This window comes from Aulonocara stuartgranti (assembly GCF_965226115.1).
Source record: "Aulonocara stuartgranti genome assembly, chromosome: 20".
Taxonomy (NCBI): domain Eukaryota; kingdom Metazoa; phylum Chordata; class Actinopteri; order Cichliformes; family Cichlidae; genus Aulonocara; species Aulonocara stuartgranti.
Window position 1 is genome coordinate 4,826,843 of NC_138956.1, and position 15,552 is coordinate 4,842,394.

Genomic DNA, 15,552 nt, shown 5'->3' on the forward strand with positions numbered 1-15,552 from the left:
CAGTGAACAAATAATCAACTGATTATTTAAAACAAATATACGGTAGTGCGTTCACGGAAACCTCGAAATTTTCTTGCGCGTGCAAGATCGGACACTGTTTTGATGCAACACGTGAGGTTTAAATAAAATGTTCAGCTGCATTTACCAGACACAGGAAGCCAAATATCCAGAGAGGAATACAGTATTTTTTAAACGTTACTTTGCACGGCCTCAAAGCTGGGCAAGCTTACAAACCGAAGGAAGTCACTGCTGTCATCGCATCGACACCGACGACGGCTGGTCGTGAGTACCCTGTGCTTTAATTTTTTTCAGGTTAGCTAACGTTACCTTAGCGGCTAGCTTCATAGACAGCTTATTTAGAATCACTGGCTATCTCACGTAGAGATAATAAAGACAGGGTGCTTATTTTACGTCAGTAGTAGGGTGATAAGTGTATAATTTGCACGTAAATAACGAGGAAAAAATTACAGAAGCTGTGCATTATTGAACACGTTTGTAGTTATGTTTCATTTTATTTTCCGGGCTAACCAAAACGGGGTATGTTTCATATTGTGGCCAATCACAGCGCGTCACTGAAAACTCCGCCTTTCACAGTAGCACAGACGGATAAGCCGAACACACTTCCGTGTTCCGACAAGACAAAAGTGGTGGCTTAAGGTCGCGTGTGTCTGTGGGCTCGTAAACTGAACATTCACTGCATTAGTTTGCCGGTTGGTCATTTGAAATGACATACCGGTGTTTTTCAACCATGTCTTCCTTTTTAACGTATTAAAATTTAACAGCATGAGCAAGCCTTGCTACCTTCGGCTTCGACAATTACAGCGTCACCTTAACAGACCGATGTCAGCTTTCAGGCAGCTCTTTTTTGCATTGACGTCAAGCACATACAGCACAAAACAGAGGCTTTCTTCATATTTCCTATGCTCGAGTCACAATATGGACCGATAAGTAGACGGTGATAGGATTTTAGAGCCTTCTGACTGCGACAGCTCTTCATTCATCTCCCCTTACCTCCTGGAACACACTGTCTTCAAGGATAACTGCAAAACAACCACCGGTAAAGCCATTATACATTCATTTTCTTTCCTATTGCCGCTGCTGCAGCTGACATATGCTCTTATTCAGTGCTGATGGAGTGGGGGTTGGGGTTTCCGTATATCACATAGTGATATTTGGATAGGAACATCCCTGTGTCCCCCAATGAAATTGTGCATTCAGCAGGATTGTGCAGGCACTATTTATCAAGGAGCAACTCAGCCTCTGTGTGGATACCAGCCAGGGTTTGGGGGTAGAGACGATAAAGGGAGAAACAAGCCTCAGATGAACAGGACAAGTGTTTCAGTTTGTTAGTTTAACTGTGACAGTTGTTTTCACATCTACCACAACATCCCGTGTTTCCATGTCTCATTTTCCAGCATTGTCTCTTACTATTCCCTTGGGCATGAGAGCAGATTGTTCCCTCATAGAGGAACATGGCTGGTGTGCGTGTTTTTGTTTTTTTTAATGGGCTATTGTGTTTTGGAAAATGGGACCCAGGGGTAGTAGCCAGGCAGCTGTGATGACATTTGAGATGGTGCTCGGTGGGATGGGGGAAGAGTGTTGAATTGAAAGCGACAGAGCCGTTATTAGGATGTACTGATCATAACAGGGAACTGCTTATTTGACAGTCATGTGAAACTTAACATAATCAGGAAAAATGGTACAATGGGTTTCAGCATTGAGCATTGCACTTCTTGGACTTCAAAATGGTCAATATTCTCTCCTGATGAGATTCTGCTTGTTGCATAATTGCTCTGATTAACTCAAGATTGTAAACCTCCTGTCATATGTCTAAATAAAGCATACAGAGGCTGTTTGCATGTGGTGGTTCAAAGGGAATGTTCCAGCTTGGTGTATTAAATAGATATCCTAAGGTATGTGTGATTTTTATTTATTTGTTTAATGTGTGTGGCTGTAAGGTCCTGCAGGCAATGACCACACTTATCAGGGGTCCTGTAGTTTAAGAATCCTTCTTTATCATTAAAGTTTAAACATATATCACATATATTCCTTTATTTTCAATCATATAAGTTCTTCTACACCTGTGAATGCTCACATTAAATAACAGCAAAGTTTAAAATAATGACATCAGTCTAAGTACAGCTAATATATTTAAGCAAAAAAAAAAAAAAAAGTCTAAATGTGTGGTTACTGTGATTTCTTTTTCACTTTTGGCTGATATCCTAAATATTGTCATCTCTGATACAGCACCTCTGGCTGTGAGAAGAGCAGCCCCACCAAACCGGCTGTTCAGACCGTATGTTTTGCGAAGAGCAGTCCAATCAGAAGGCCAGTCAGATCAATTGATTTAAAAGAAGAGCATGTAAAATAGTGTTTCGGTGTTTATCTGGGGCTGGGTCGTAGGGGCAGCAGTCTAAGCCGAGAAGTTGGTCTCTTAAGCCACATCCTACGATCTTATCCAGGGGAACATTGAAGGGTTCCCAGGCAAGGGAAGGAGCTTGAGGGAGAGCCCCTTGTAGCCACATTTTAATTATTCGTCTGAACGCAGGGCGAACCAGCGTCTGCTCAGTGGCTAAATACTTGCAAATCACTTGCCAGCAAGAATTCAGTGTTCCTCTGTTTCACACTCACATCCACTCCTCGCTTGTCAGGTCAGGTTTCAAATGGAAAAGATGGTAGTGATGTTGTGCTGGCTGTGTCCATCTTTCGTGTGTGTGTGTGTGTGTGTGTGTGTGTGTGTGTGTGTGTGTGTGTGTGTGTGTATATATGCATGTGTTAGTCCCCGTAGGGAAATTACTCCTCTGCATTTAACCCATTCACCCAGTGAAGCAGTGGGCAGCCACCAATGCTATGGGGACGGTACCTTGCTCAGGGGTACCTCAGGGTAGTTGTTCAGTGGAGTCGAACCCCCGACCTTCCGGTCATGGGGCAACCACTCTACCTACTGAGCTATCCCTGCCCCCCCCCCCCCCCCCTTTTTTTTTTTTTTTTAAATTAAAGGCATTATGTGTGTGTATGCGTTAGTCTGTGTATGCGTTATATACAGTTTATGGGATGAATTGTGGGCTCCAGGGTCCTGTTCATCCCAGATAAATAATCCTTTTTTTAGCTGCATTAGATAAATAAGAATTATTTGAAAGCTATTCTTCAAAGGTTACAAACGTGGAGCTGCAAATGAGTATGAAGGTTATATTTTTGATAGCGTGGCCTCCCCAACCCCATAGTCAGCTTCTGCTTATAAGCCTTTCACACTTTTAAGGTATCACTGCATCGGAGTTAGTGCATTATATTTTGTTTTGTTTAAGAATCAGTCTGTTCTTGGCCTGTGGTTTTCTACTCTTGCTTCAATCTGGTTTCCTCATCTGGTCACTACATATTCATCAGACAACAACTTCTAAGATGCTGCGTGATGACAGTTATGCAACATGCAGAAGTGTGTTCTTCCATTCAAGAGCAGAGTGGGGGAGTTCACAGCTAAATGTGGTCCAATTAAATTGCAAGTCAGGATGGATCACACTGATTTGATGGCAGGCTCATCCATAATGTCCATCTTTTGAAACTCTCTGGTGTGTCATAGTGAGATCTAATCATTCCTGAGACTGAATGTGAAATAATCAGGCCATCCATCCTACTACACTTTGTGATTGTACTCAGATTTCTGTCATGCTGGCAGGACTTCCTGTCATAGCCGACAGGATGGGTGCTATAACTGTATAATGATTGCCCAGGACACCTGTCATAACGGCTCACTCCCTATAGATAAGCAAAGCCAAGACTTTTGTCTACCCCCCAAAAAAAGGATTTTATTATGATGATGATATTAGTATTGGCCGACATTAAAAAGCTTTTCTTGACGTTTCAGTTGCCAAGAGTGTGGCCCAGGCACGAGCCCACGACCGCAACGTCAGGCACCATGATGGAGGGGGGCATGCAGCTGCTCAACCGTGATGGCCACAGCATCTCGCACAACTCAAAGCGCCACTACCACGACTCCTTCGTGTCCATGAACCGGATGCGACAGCGTGGCTTGCTATGTGACATCGTCCTTCATGTCTCCAACAAAGAAATCAAGGCGCACAAAGTGGTGCTGGCGTCCTGCAGTCCATACTTCCACGCTATGTTTACCAGTAAGTTCAGTCTGTGTTATGGACCTTGATGATGCATATACTGTATACTCTCCCTGAAGTTAACAAAGATGAGCAAGTGGCATGACAAACTCAAACTGCAAACTATTTTTCTCTGTTGTTTGAGTTTGTTTACATTAGAACTTGTTTTTGCGTGGGTGCGTGCCGTTATGGCTGTTCCATCCTTTCAGCATCATCGCTTCCTTCCACCTATTCCTGTCTGGGGCACAGGTGGTCATGTGAGGTGTGTGTAAGTCAGATTTCCTCCCAAACACTAGCCCTTTGTGAGGATGCTGTGTGTCTCCAGACAGTCATTTGCCTGGAGACTCAGCTGCTAGACTTCATGTCATCTGACAGAGTCCCTAATTAAGCTATTTTAACAGAAAACCTCAGCAGAGGTGTTTGTGAGGTTGTCTAACTATGAGTCGATGAAGCTCGTGACTGTTACTGTAGAAGCTCCAGGCTTAGTTCTGTGGGAGAGAGAGTGTTTATATCCAGGAATTTCAAAAATCTCACACACTTGAAACGACTGATTTAATAAACGGTAACAAATGAGCTGTGCTGACATTTTGCAGCAGTGCTGTAAATGCTATGAGATGCCATGTGTCAGTATGATTGAAGAGGGAGGAGTTTTGCTATCAGCTGGAGCTTTACTCGGTGTAATTTGTTAAAATTAATCTGATCTCATTCTGTGCGGCCACGCAGATGAGATGTCTGAGAGCCGTCAGACCCACGTGACCCTTCACGACATTGACCCTCAGGCTTTGGAGCAGCTGGTCCAGTATGCCTACACAGCAGAGATTGTGGTCGGGGAAGGAAATGTGCAGGTAGGCTTGACGTTTTAAGATTCACATACACAACTGCTAAACCACTTTTTTCTTTCTTTTTCATATGGCACAAAAAAATTAACAGACTTTGCGTTTCCACCTGTTGTAGACACTGCTCCCAGCAGCGAGCCTGTTGCAGCTCAATGGGGTGCGGGACGCCTGCTGTAAGTTCCTCCTCAGCCAGCTGGACCCCTCAAACTGCCTGGGCATCCGAGGCTTTGCTGACACACACTCCTGCAGCGACCTGCTCAAGTCAGCACACAAGTATGTCCTGCAGCACTTTGTGGAGGTGTCCAAGACTGAGGAGTTCATGCTGCTGCCACTGAAACAGGTAGGGGTGATGATTAATCTATCATGAATAATGCCAAAGCACAAAGGACACGCAGCAATGCTTACATCTATAATTTTTCCCCAGCATAATGTGTACACAAGCACAGCTTTTTCTTTTTTAAACCGCATCAACATGCCACGGGGAAGTTGTGTGCTTTTGACATTCACTAGAGAAACTTTTTCTCCTGCCTGTTTTCACTGTCTTCTGCAGTTTTGTCATCTGGCAAGTCGGCTAAGCCAAACTATCACTTATTCATTAGCAGGGCTCAGCGGTGGCAGCACTCTGGTTCCTGTCTGGGAAGTGGTAATTAGGCAAAGCCAGTGACATTTCCACAGCTGCTGTGCTGTTTAGAGAGCTAACAGCAGTGTTTGCTCCTCTGACGTAACAATAATGGTTTCTATTTTGGTTCAATTTTCTTTTGCTTGTTTTAACCAACGTTTTAAGAGAAATGCATCTTGTAGGTGTACCCATTTATTATTTTAGAGCGATGTAAGGAATGCTGGGCCTTGGGAAAGAATATAACCCTGGTCAAATGAGCTGCTCAGCAGCCAAACACTGCTATCAGTTACCTGTGAAGAGGGCAATGTTTGGCTAACAAGAACTGCAAAGTCCTTTTTGGAGTAGATCCCGAAGGAGTGAAAATATTTTTTAAAAAGTTGTTGCCCAAAATTGTTGCAGAAAAGGCAGAAACATACGCTAGCTTCTTACTGCAAAGTGATACAAAATCCAGCGGGACATCCTGGCATATTGTATTTGACATTTATGTGTTGGTATTAGTCTATTCCTGGCATGCTAAAGAATAAAGTAGTGCTGCTGTTGGGTTATTTAAACTTCCTGTTTCCTGCAGTTTAAACACACCTACCTGAGTACAAAGTTTACATGTTTTTATTTTTAAACTTTTAGAGCAATTCGTGGTTTTTTTTAAAAAATTGGTGTTCATGATATCAGACAGCTTCTAAAAGCCCACAGAGGCACATCATGTTTTTGTTTCAGGCAGGGGCTCACTGTAACATCTAAAGAATTGAGAAAATATATATTCTCTTAGATGAAATGTTTAAGAAGGTAACAGCAAATTAAAAGGAAGTTGAAGAAAATTAACAAACTGCTACTACCATCCCTTTCCTGTTATTTTCTCACTCTTTAAATAACAATTCCCACAGTCCTAAAGCGATGTTGTTCCACCAGAGTAACACACTAAGCTTCCCTCTGTATCTGGCCTTCAAAGCCCAGAGACTGAATCTGCAGTGTGTGGGCACAGTCCATTAAAACACTGAAACTTAAGCTGCATAAAAGCAGATTAAAAATAGGCCATTTTCTTCATTCCTGTTCTTCTGTCTCTCTCTTTCTCTTGGCTTACTCCACTGTCGTGTCTGCAGCTGTTCTGTGACTGTCATAAATCTGCACCAGATCAGGATTTATGTACTGGCTGCTCTACAGGACTCCAAGCTCACAGAGCTGTGAAATATGCCCCATATTTCTTCTGATGTTCTCTGGAGGAAGTGGCAAGGCACGACAGGATTGTGACTTGCCAAATTTGGTGATGTAGAGTCGTATGCGTGACATTTTGAAGACAACAGTCGACAGATTCCTCCTAATTACTGCGTTTAGCTTATGAAGACATGAGTACTTTGACACAGTGGCGCTCATATGTCCCTCAATCGTGCTGCCATGCTATGAAAAGGCAGTAAAGGCGTTTTTCTCCATATGCACCCACACATTCTGGAGTTAATTTGATGCACTATGTGCATGCAGTGGTAGGAGGGACTGCAGGGTGGGGCAGTGGCATCAGCAGTATTTCTGTGTGTGACTCTGGATTAGAGGAGGCTGTTCCTGGGAGGGTTTTGCTCTGATCTGGCCAGGCAAGACAGCAGCAGCAGCAGCTGGCTTCCTTGGTCCCACCCAGCCCTGCCAGCTTAGGCTTGGGCTGGGAACACTGCCAGCCAGCCACTCAGAGTCCAGCATTCGTTGTGCCACAGATGCACAATTGAAGAAGTGGTAGCTTAAACTATTACTTAAAATGTATCACGGCTCACGTGCACACACACAGGCTGTAATATAATGCACAAGCGAAGTGTGCACGATGTCAGAGTCGTGCTTTATTGAGTCATCCTTTCTTTCATTTTGAATTGAGACAACAAAACAAAAGGAGACGCAAGACTTCAGCTGAAGTCACCATATACAGGAACTAACACGGTCTGTGACCCATGCAAATTACTTCCTGTGTGTCGATTTCTACAACCACAAGAAAGTATTCTGCAAATGCTTTTCAACGGTCCAAGTTGATACACTATGATTTAAAAAAAAATAAAAGAATAATATAAAGTTGTAAGCGATAGTATAATTTCACTCTTCCTATATGCTTTGTCTTTGCGATCCAGGTCCTAGATTTGATTTCCAGTGACAATCTCAATGTGCCATCTGAGGAGGAAGTGTACCGAGCCGTGTTGAGTTGGGTAAAACATGATATAGATGGACGCAGGCAACATGTACCTTGGGTAAGTCGTTTGGTTTCCATGTTACCCACCCCATTCCCCTTTTTGTTGTTTAACTCTGTGTAGCGCCACCCGCTCATCACCCACTCTCCCACTGTCTTCGCTAGCTGATGAAGTGCGTGCGGCTGCCATTGTTGAGGCGAGACTTTCTGATGAGCAACGTAGACACGGAGCTGCTGGTGCGTCACCACTCGGAGTGCAAAGACCTGCTAATCGAGGCCCTAAAGTATCACCTGATGCCGGAGCAGAGGGGTGTCTTAAGCAACAGCCGGACGCGCCCACGACGCTGTGAAGGCGCCAGCCCTGTGCTCTTCGCCGTTGGTCAGTGTGCATCTGAAGGTACCCATTAGGGTACACTTGGACCACACACATCTCTAGCTCACCAGTCACTCATGATTTTTACAAATGCCAGCATTTTTTTATTCTGTGTGAACTGCATGTTGGAACTTGAATAGTGCGCCTGTGTACACACACACTCACACACACACGTCAGATGTGTCTCCATCGACTGTTTCCAAAATGAACAATCTGACCTTTACACCCACTATGATTGGAGGCTGTGAGGCTCTAATACTTCTCCTCCCTCATTTTTAACTTCTAGCGTTGCTGTTTGGAATGACTGTAAGCACATTTCATTTTCACTCCTTTTAAAAACCCGAAGTTGAAGTCCTCGTTTTCTCATGTCACCATCCTCCTGATGACATTTGCGTTTTTGCTCAAAGCATTTTTCCTCATTTTTTTTAGTGTATGTTTGTTCTTTCCCAGGTGGTGGCAGCTTGTTTGCTATCCACGGAGACTGCGAGGCGTACGACACCAGAACAGACCGTTGGCACATGGTGGCGTCCATGTCCACTCGGCGGGCACGGGTGGGCGTGGCAGCAATTGGGAACAGACTATACGCTGTTGGAGGGTAGGTGATAATAATCGCAGCGTTTGACCCTAAAAAGTTATTTGTTACTCAAACATTACATTGTGTGATTTGAGGGGAAGCAGAATTTGTGGATAATTTGCATTTGCTCGATAAGCTGGTGAGAGCTTTCTTCCATGCAAAGCAACTTTTTATCTTGTATGTTCACCGTTTGTTGCAAAGTTGTGCATTCATTTATATCCGTGTCGCTCTCTTTAGCTATGACGGCACCTCTGACCTTGCAACCGTGGAGTCCTATGACCCTATCACTAACTCCTGGCAACCTGAGGTTTCCATGGGAACACGACGGAGCTGTCTAGGCGTAGCTGTCCTGCATGGCCTGCTGTACGCTGCGGGGGGTTATGATGGAGCTTCCTGTCTCAATAGGTATGCACAGCCTGTTATTATGCTGATGATTACTGATCATTTTAAGCTGAATTAAATACACGTGAGCATCTGTCTTTTTTCACCTCTTCTTTTAGTGCGGAGAGGTACGACCCTCTGACCAGCACATGGACCTCAATCGCTGCTATGAGCACTCGTAGGAGATATGTTCGAGTAGCAACTCTGGGTAGGTACTGGCAAAAAAAACCAAGCTGTGCTCCTGTATTTACTTTTCACTGTTTGTATTTTAATAACTCACATCAAGAGGGAGTTGCCATCTCGGTATGCGACCGCTAATATTTACATTCTCAGTATTTACTCCCTTTTCCCCTCCAGATGGCAGCTTGTATGCGGTGGGAGGTTATGACAGCTCCTCACATCTCGCAACAGTGGAGAAATATGACCCCCAGGTATACAGCTGTTAAATTTATCATTAGAAAAACTCGTCTGTTGCCAGGTTTACCTAGACTGGATGCTGTAGACAGAGTGAAACGGTACAAATGAATCTGCTGTGTGAATATGTGCTCGGTCTCTTGATTGGCTGAATAGAGCAACACGTGGACCGCCATCGCCAACATGTTGAGCCGACGCAGCAGTGCCGGGGTGGCCGTGCTCGACGGCATGCTTTACGTCGCAGGAGGCAATGATGGCACCAGCTGCCTGAACTCAGTGGAGCGCTTCAACCCCAAGACCAACACCTGGGAAGGAGTTGCCGCCATGAATATACGCAGGTTAGCCACATTTACAAAGAGAACAGAGGTTATGGTTTGTTTGTTTTTACATTATGCTGCACCGTAAGAGGCAGAAAGAGAAGAGATGAGAAAAAAATCTGGGATGAATTCAAGGTAATAAATTAAACACACCTTTAGCCAACTGAGCCAGCAGGATGACCCAGTTCTCCCTTTACGCCTGCATAACTTCAGCTGGGAGTGAAGAATATGGAAACAGCCTCTGTGGGTTTTTTTTGTTTTGGTTTTTTTAGCGCTGTCCAGCTTTTATCCTTATTTTTGTGCTTCTAACAAGCACGACACCTTGCTGAAAGGATTTGAGAAGCACCACAGGCCAAGCCTCAGTTTTACTCTAACCTAAATAAAGAGATAAAACCATCTTCTTTGAAAAGCTGAAAAAATATCTGTAGCTCTGTCTGTATGTAGCTTGTCAGAATAGTATCTCGGCTGCAATTAGTTCGCTGTGTGCAAAAGGCTCGGGTGTCGGGGCATTTGGAGGATTTTTTTTCCCCTTGTGCTGCCAAAACCTTCTTAAGGCATAAACATCAAGTGGCCTATTTTCCACAACAGAGTTTTTATGTTTTAATTTTCTTAGAAGATGAAAGCTGAAACTCATCTTGCAAGTGATTATCAACAAAGGCATACATGCAAGCACGCTCGCAGCTTTGTATTGTCACAGGATCTGCAGCACGGAGGAAGATTTGGAGATGTAGCTGTTGAGGATTTGTGATAGCATCGGCAGATTTGCTCTTTCCCAGGGCAGACACACTTATGCATCCGCACATGCACACTTGGTTATGTATGAGTCAGTGTGTTGTAGGAGCAGAAAAACCTGACAACAGTTGACTGTGCAGCTCCATGAATAACCCATGGCATTAATCAGCTGTGTGCCTTGGAGTTCTTTTCTTATCCAGTCGCTGAGAGGCTCCATTTCCACAGTCCAAAACAATCACACTGTACTGGCTACTAATGTGTCACACGCTATAGCCACTTCTAACGTGTGCTGGTGTGGGAGACATTGTAGAATAATAGTCTTGTCCAAAATCATCTCATTGTGTTACGGTCACGACGGGGATATTTGAAATGAACATTAAAACCAAATTTGTTCCAAGTCCTCTTTAAGCGCAGAAAATGTTTCTTTTTTAAATTATTTATTTTTTACACCGATCATTTGCTTTGATTAAGAATTAAGTATAGATGTTCAAAAAGTACTGCTTTTTAAAGGTCTGTGCCATGTCAGGTTGCTTTAATCCCCAAAGCTAAATATTAAACAGAGTTGTGTTACCCAAGCACTGCAACAGGCTCATATACACATTATGTTACATTAAGGTTTTTGGTAGCGACAGTCCTGTGTGGTTTTTGAAACCCTCTTGTAGTTTTTTTTGTAAAAGTTCATGTTTGACTCAATAACTGTAAGGTGTCCAGGTCCTGTGGTTGCAAAACGAGCCCCAATCACCACCCCTCCACTACCATGCTTGACTGTGGCGTGAGATGTTTGAATGGATATACCGTGTTTACGGCAGTAATTTTGTCTGTCCAAAGTTCATTGTTCCTGAAGTCTTGTAGTTTGTTTAGGTTCGTCTTTGCAAACCAAAGCCATGTCACCTGGTTCTTTTTAGAGAAAATCGTTCCAAACAAGCCGCACGTGTTCACATTTTTAAATTTTACTGTCATAAACTTTAACATTTAACATGCTGAGGCCTGCAGCATCTGAGACAAAGTTCTTGTATTTTTTATTTATTTTTTTTCACGGCCTGACTTTTATGTGAATTTGCTGGGACATCTTCACTTGGGCAATTGTGGCAATGTGTTAACAAACACCTGAATGCTTCAGGCAGCAAACTGCCAAACGTTGCTGCTTTTATAGAGGTGCGCAAACTTGCTGATGATCAAAGTGCAATTCATCATCAGCACCTGGCTGCTGCTTAGCTTATTTCCTGTGGAAGCAGTAAGGGAGTGCTTAACCATAGGACTGCACAGAGTCGTGTGAAAAGCTCTGTAAACAGCTTGTGTATATGATTATATAACATCTATAGGTAAGAGACAGCAGAAACTTTCTGGTTTCCACTTTTATCTTAAAATTTGAGTGGCATTGACTAATGGCCTTTGAGGAGGCTTTGGTTGCATGTCTGTGTGGAGAGCAAATGAGAAATGCTAGATGCCAAATTTCATCTGATAACTATTGGACATTGTCTGACGCTGATTCATTTTCATTATCCTTCTATTTTACTTTTAAAAAGAAACGATGGAGAGAAAATTGGCAACACCACAAGTCCCCAAAATTGACAGTTTCATCCAAAGGCTAAGCCAGTACACTGGTCATTGGGTGTCCCAATTGCTTCTCTTCTCTTTGAACACTGCAGCTTTTAGCTGTGGTTTCAGACCACATGAATTTGCTATTTGTTTCTTTGTCCGTTTCAGCAGTAGCGACTTGCACACATCATATTAAATATATGTGAGAACTTACACATTTAAATAGTCTTTTTCCCTTCCAGGAGCACTCATGACCTGGTGGCAATGGATGGCTGGTTATACGCAGTGGGAGGCAATGATGGCAGCTCCAGTCTCAACTCCATTGAAAAGTACAACCCACGCAGCAATAAATGGGTCGCAGCCTCCTGCATGTTCACACGGCGCAGCAGCGTGGGTGTGGCTGTGCTGGAGCTCCTGAACTTCCCGCCACCTTCCTCGCCCACCCTCTCGGTTTCTTCCACCAGCCTTTGACACGGGGTCATTGTTTGGCTGACCTCAGCCTCTGCTGCTACAGCCCAGACTGGCTCTGGGAAGAGACGCAACTGCTCTGTTTGAAACAAAGAAGATGAGGAGGAAGAGCGCTGGTGGTTGGACAGGTAAATGTGTGGAGGCGAGGGGAACAGATGGGCTGAGGCCTCGGTGTAGTGTGCTTCAGAATTAGTGGCAGTTTTGGTGAAGATTAGTGCACCAGAATTAAAATACAAACAAACATGCTGGTAATGGATTTAAAGATCTATGTTGTTTTCACTGATTATAGGAAACTGTAATGTACAGTATTTCACAAGTAAATTTTTTATTATATCAACAAAAAGTCCTTTTAAAAAATCAACAAAACTTTCAGTTTTGTGCATTTGCAGCTTCAGATACATTCTTAGCCTCATTGATTATATTAATTTGAGGTTGAATGAACAAAAACTGGGCTTACTGCATTGCATGTTCTAAATTTCCTCTAACAATCTGGCTGTTTTCAATATTCCCCTTAATTCTGGACTACACTATATCTGGCCTTAGTACCTCCACTGTATAGCCATAAAGATACCGGCTCCCTCCCATATGTGAACATTGACCAATCGTTCTTCAAAGCTCCACTTTTAAAAATAAATAAATAAATAAAAATAAAAAAATTTCCCACCGCTCTGGTGTTTGACACACCTAAAAACACGGTGGCCCCTTAATTCTGTCGTGTGTGATGTAAATGTATTTGGTTTGATGTTGCGGTCTCGCTGCAAGGTTTTTCTTTGACACCCAGAGGTTTTGCAATAATGTATTTAAAAAAAACAAAAGAGAGAGAGAGAAAAGCTGAATGATTTATTTTGGAATGTAGATTTTTACTGGTTGTACCATGCATGTTTATGTACTGGCACCAACAAGATAGGAAAAAATATATATATTGTAGTGCTGCTTTGCCACACTAGGTGGCAGTAACAGGCAATGTTGTAAACCCTCACTGCAAGAGCGCATGGACACCAACAGCATAGAAAAGCTAGGCCCTCAAAACTGTAAATGAGTTTGGATCCATTTTCTTTTTTTCTTTTTTTAAAGATATAAAACAGAGATGATAAAGTATATGTATTTATAAAAATGTATAAATGCTAATATATATTCTGTTTTAAATATGCTTAGGGAGGAAAGGAGATCCGACCTATGCCTACTTCAGAGTGTTTTTAATATATTTATTTAGATGTGTGATGTGCATATCATCAGTGGATATGACAAAGAATGTCTAAAGCATGAGAGGGGTAGAGTTTCTCCTGTTGCATCTCGAAATGCGGCCTTCGTTTTGCATTTCTAAATATTTCTTCACTGCCATAAGCATGACCGCATTTGACACTGCATTTGTGACAAAGGCTTTAATCGCTCGCAAACCTGCTGACCACTCAATGAAAGAAATCTATACTGTTTTTAATCCTGCTTCTTGATCAGTTTTTTCCAAAAATGTGGAAGTGGATATCATCCTGGAATTCAGTCAAAGCAGAAAGGTCTAGTTTAGCTTCAGTATGCCAACACTTGACACTAATCAGTAATGTTGTTGACACTTGGTGCTGTCATATTCCCTTTTTTATTACCTCATCATATATGCCGTATGATTAACCACAAATATAATGTCACTGAACCTGTTGTGGGTGATTTGGGAATCTCACCTGCATGTCTAAAGTAAATGGGACCTGGGTTCATTTCACGTGTCGTGCAGTGTTAACCTTTCCAAACTTCTGAGAAGTTGCCTTTTTTCCTTATTTTGAAGGATTTTTGTTGAACCTTTTCTGTTTATCTAAAACAACCTTGCGTTTTAATTTCTGTGTAAGTGCGGACGCTCGTAGAGTTGGAGTCGTGATGGCCTTATAGAGACACTGTGATGAAGTCGATACAAGGCAGGGACAGACTTTAAAGACAAAAGGTGCACAAAACCACACAAGACTTTAGCCTCCATTCTGTGGATCCAAATGTACATAGAAAGATTGCTTAAGATATCTTACATCTATTTGTGCAATTTTATGTGACTGTAGCTTCTTCTTTTTTTTAAAGTTTGTGTTAAATGTGGTGATATTTATTTATGGTATGTTTCTTATTTATGATGGACTTTAAAACGTTGGATTTTGCACTGTTGCCAAATGGAGCAATACTATACACTTTAAAAAATGAATAAACATGTTTTCAAAGGTGAAAATTGTTCTGGTGATTTCAAACACACACAGAAGCAACTGGTTGCAAGTGACATACAAAATGAAAAGTTGTAACTGAAGAGCAAAGGTTTACCCGTCCATGTATAAATGGTCCCTACAGTTGTGTCCATAAATTATTGGATAGTTCACCACCGTGCATTTTTAATTAAACATGTGACTGACGTGCAGACTCTCAGCTTTAATTCAAGGGGTTTAAAGCTTAAAGGCCTGGCAGACCATCTGCATGTGGTGATGTCCATGGGTCCTAGACTTCAGGCTTTCAGTGACCGCAAAGCATTATTAAACAGGAGTATTTAAAAACTATCCTTATAATTAAATAATAAATATTTAATTATGTTAAAATTATGTTAGTTTGTCAAAAAATGTCTGTAATTCCTAAACAGGTAATCATATTTGATACAGGAGTTTTTGAGAGTTCTACATCATCAAAAATAAAATAAGGCAGCAAATATGATTCATATTAAAACTTGTTTATACAGCTCGTGTACTGCACTTCATTTTAAAAGTCCACTGTGGTGGTGTGCAGAAGAAGAAATGCAAAAATTGTCTTTGTCCAGGAAATTATGAAACCTAATTGCATGCACATATTTATTCTTTAGCAACGGTGTACTCGATACCATCACATGTAAACAATGCAGCTCTCCATTTATCAAAGACAAACAACAACAAAAAAAGGCATGACGTTTATGGCGCTGGGAGCACTGTGACACTCGGAATAGTAGGTGTATGTTGTTTCCTAATAAAAACTGACTGACACACACACAGAGTAACAGTTGTGTTTCTAACAGTTTGTTGCTAGGATCACTCTACACAGTTCTCTGGTCC

At 42.3% G+C, this 15,552-nt stretch overlaps 1 protein-coding gene across 3 annotated transcripts; it reads left to right on the plus strand.

Moving 5' to 3' along the window:
- Positions 1–82: 82 nt before the first annotated feature.
- On the plus strand, positions 83–14,788 carry klhl17 (kelch-like family member 17). 3 transcript variants are annotated; one of them, XM_082519887.1, is made up of 12 exons: positions 83–282; positions 3,863–4,127; positions 4,830–4,951; positions 5,061–5,282; positions 7,661–7,777; positions 7,882–8,113; positions 8,540–8,684; positions 8,901–9,068; positions 9,164–9,252; positions 9,402–9,475; positions 9,615–9,796; positions 12,289–14,788. In XM_082519887.1, exons 2-12 carry the CDS (start codon positions 3,914–3,916, stop codon positions 12,515–12,517), a joined length of 1,794 nt encoding a protein of 597 aa, XP_082376013.1. In that variant the 5' UTR covers positions 83–282; positions 3,863–3,913; the 3' UTR covers positions 12,518–14,788. The 3 variants fall into 3 exon arrangements, with proteins under 3 accessions (XP_082376013.1, XP_082376015.1, XP_082376014.1); XM_082519889.1 differs by having other exon boundaries at positions 86–282; positions 7,882–8,095; XM_082519888.1 differs by lacking the exon at positions 83–282 and adding an exon at positions 622–1,057.
- The last annotated feature ends 764 nt before the right edge of the window (positions 14,789–15,552 follow it).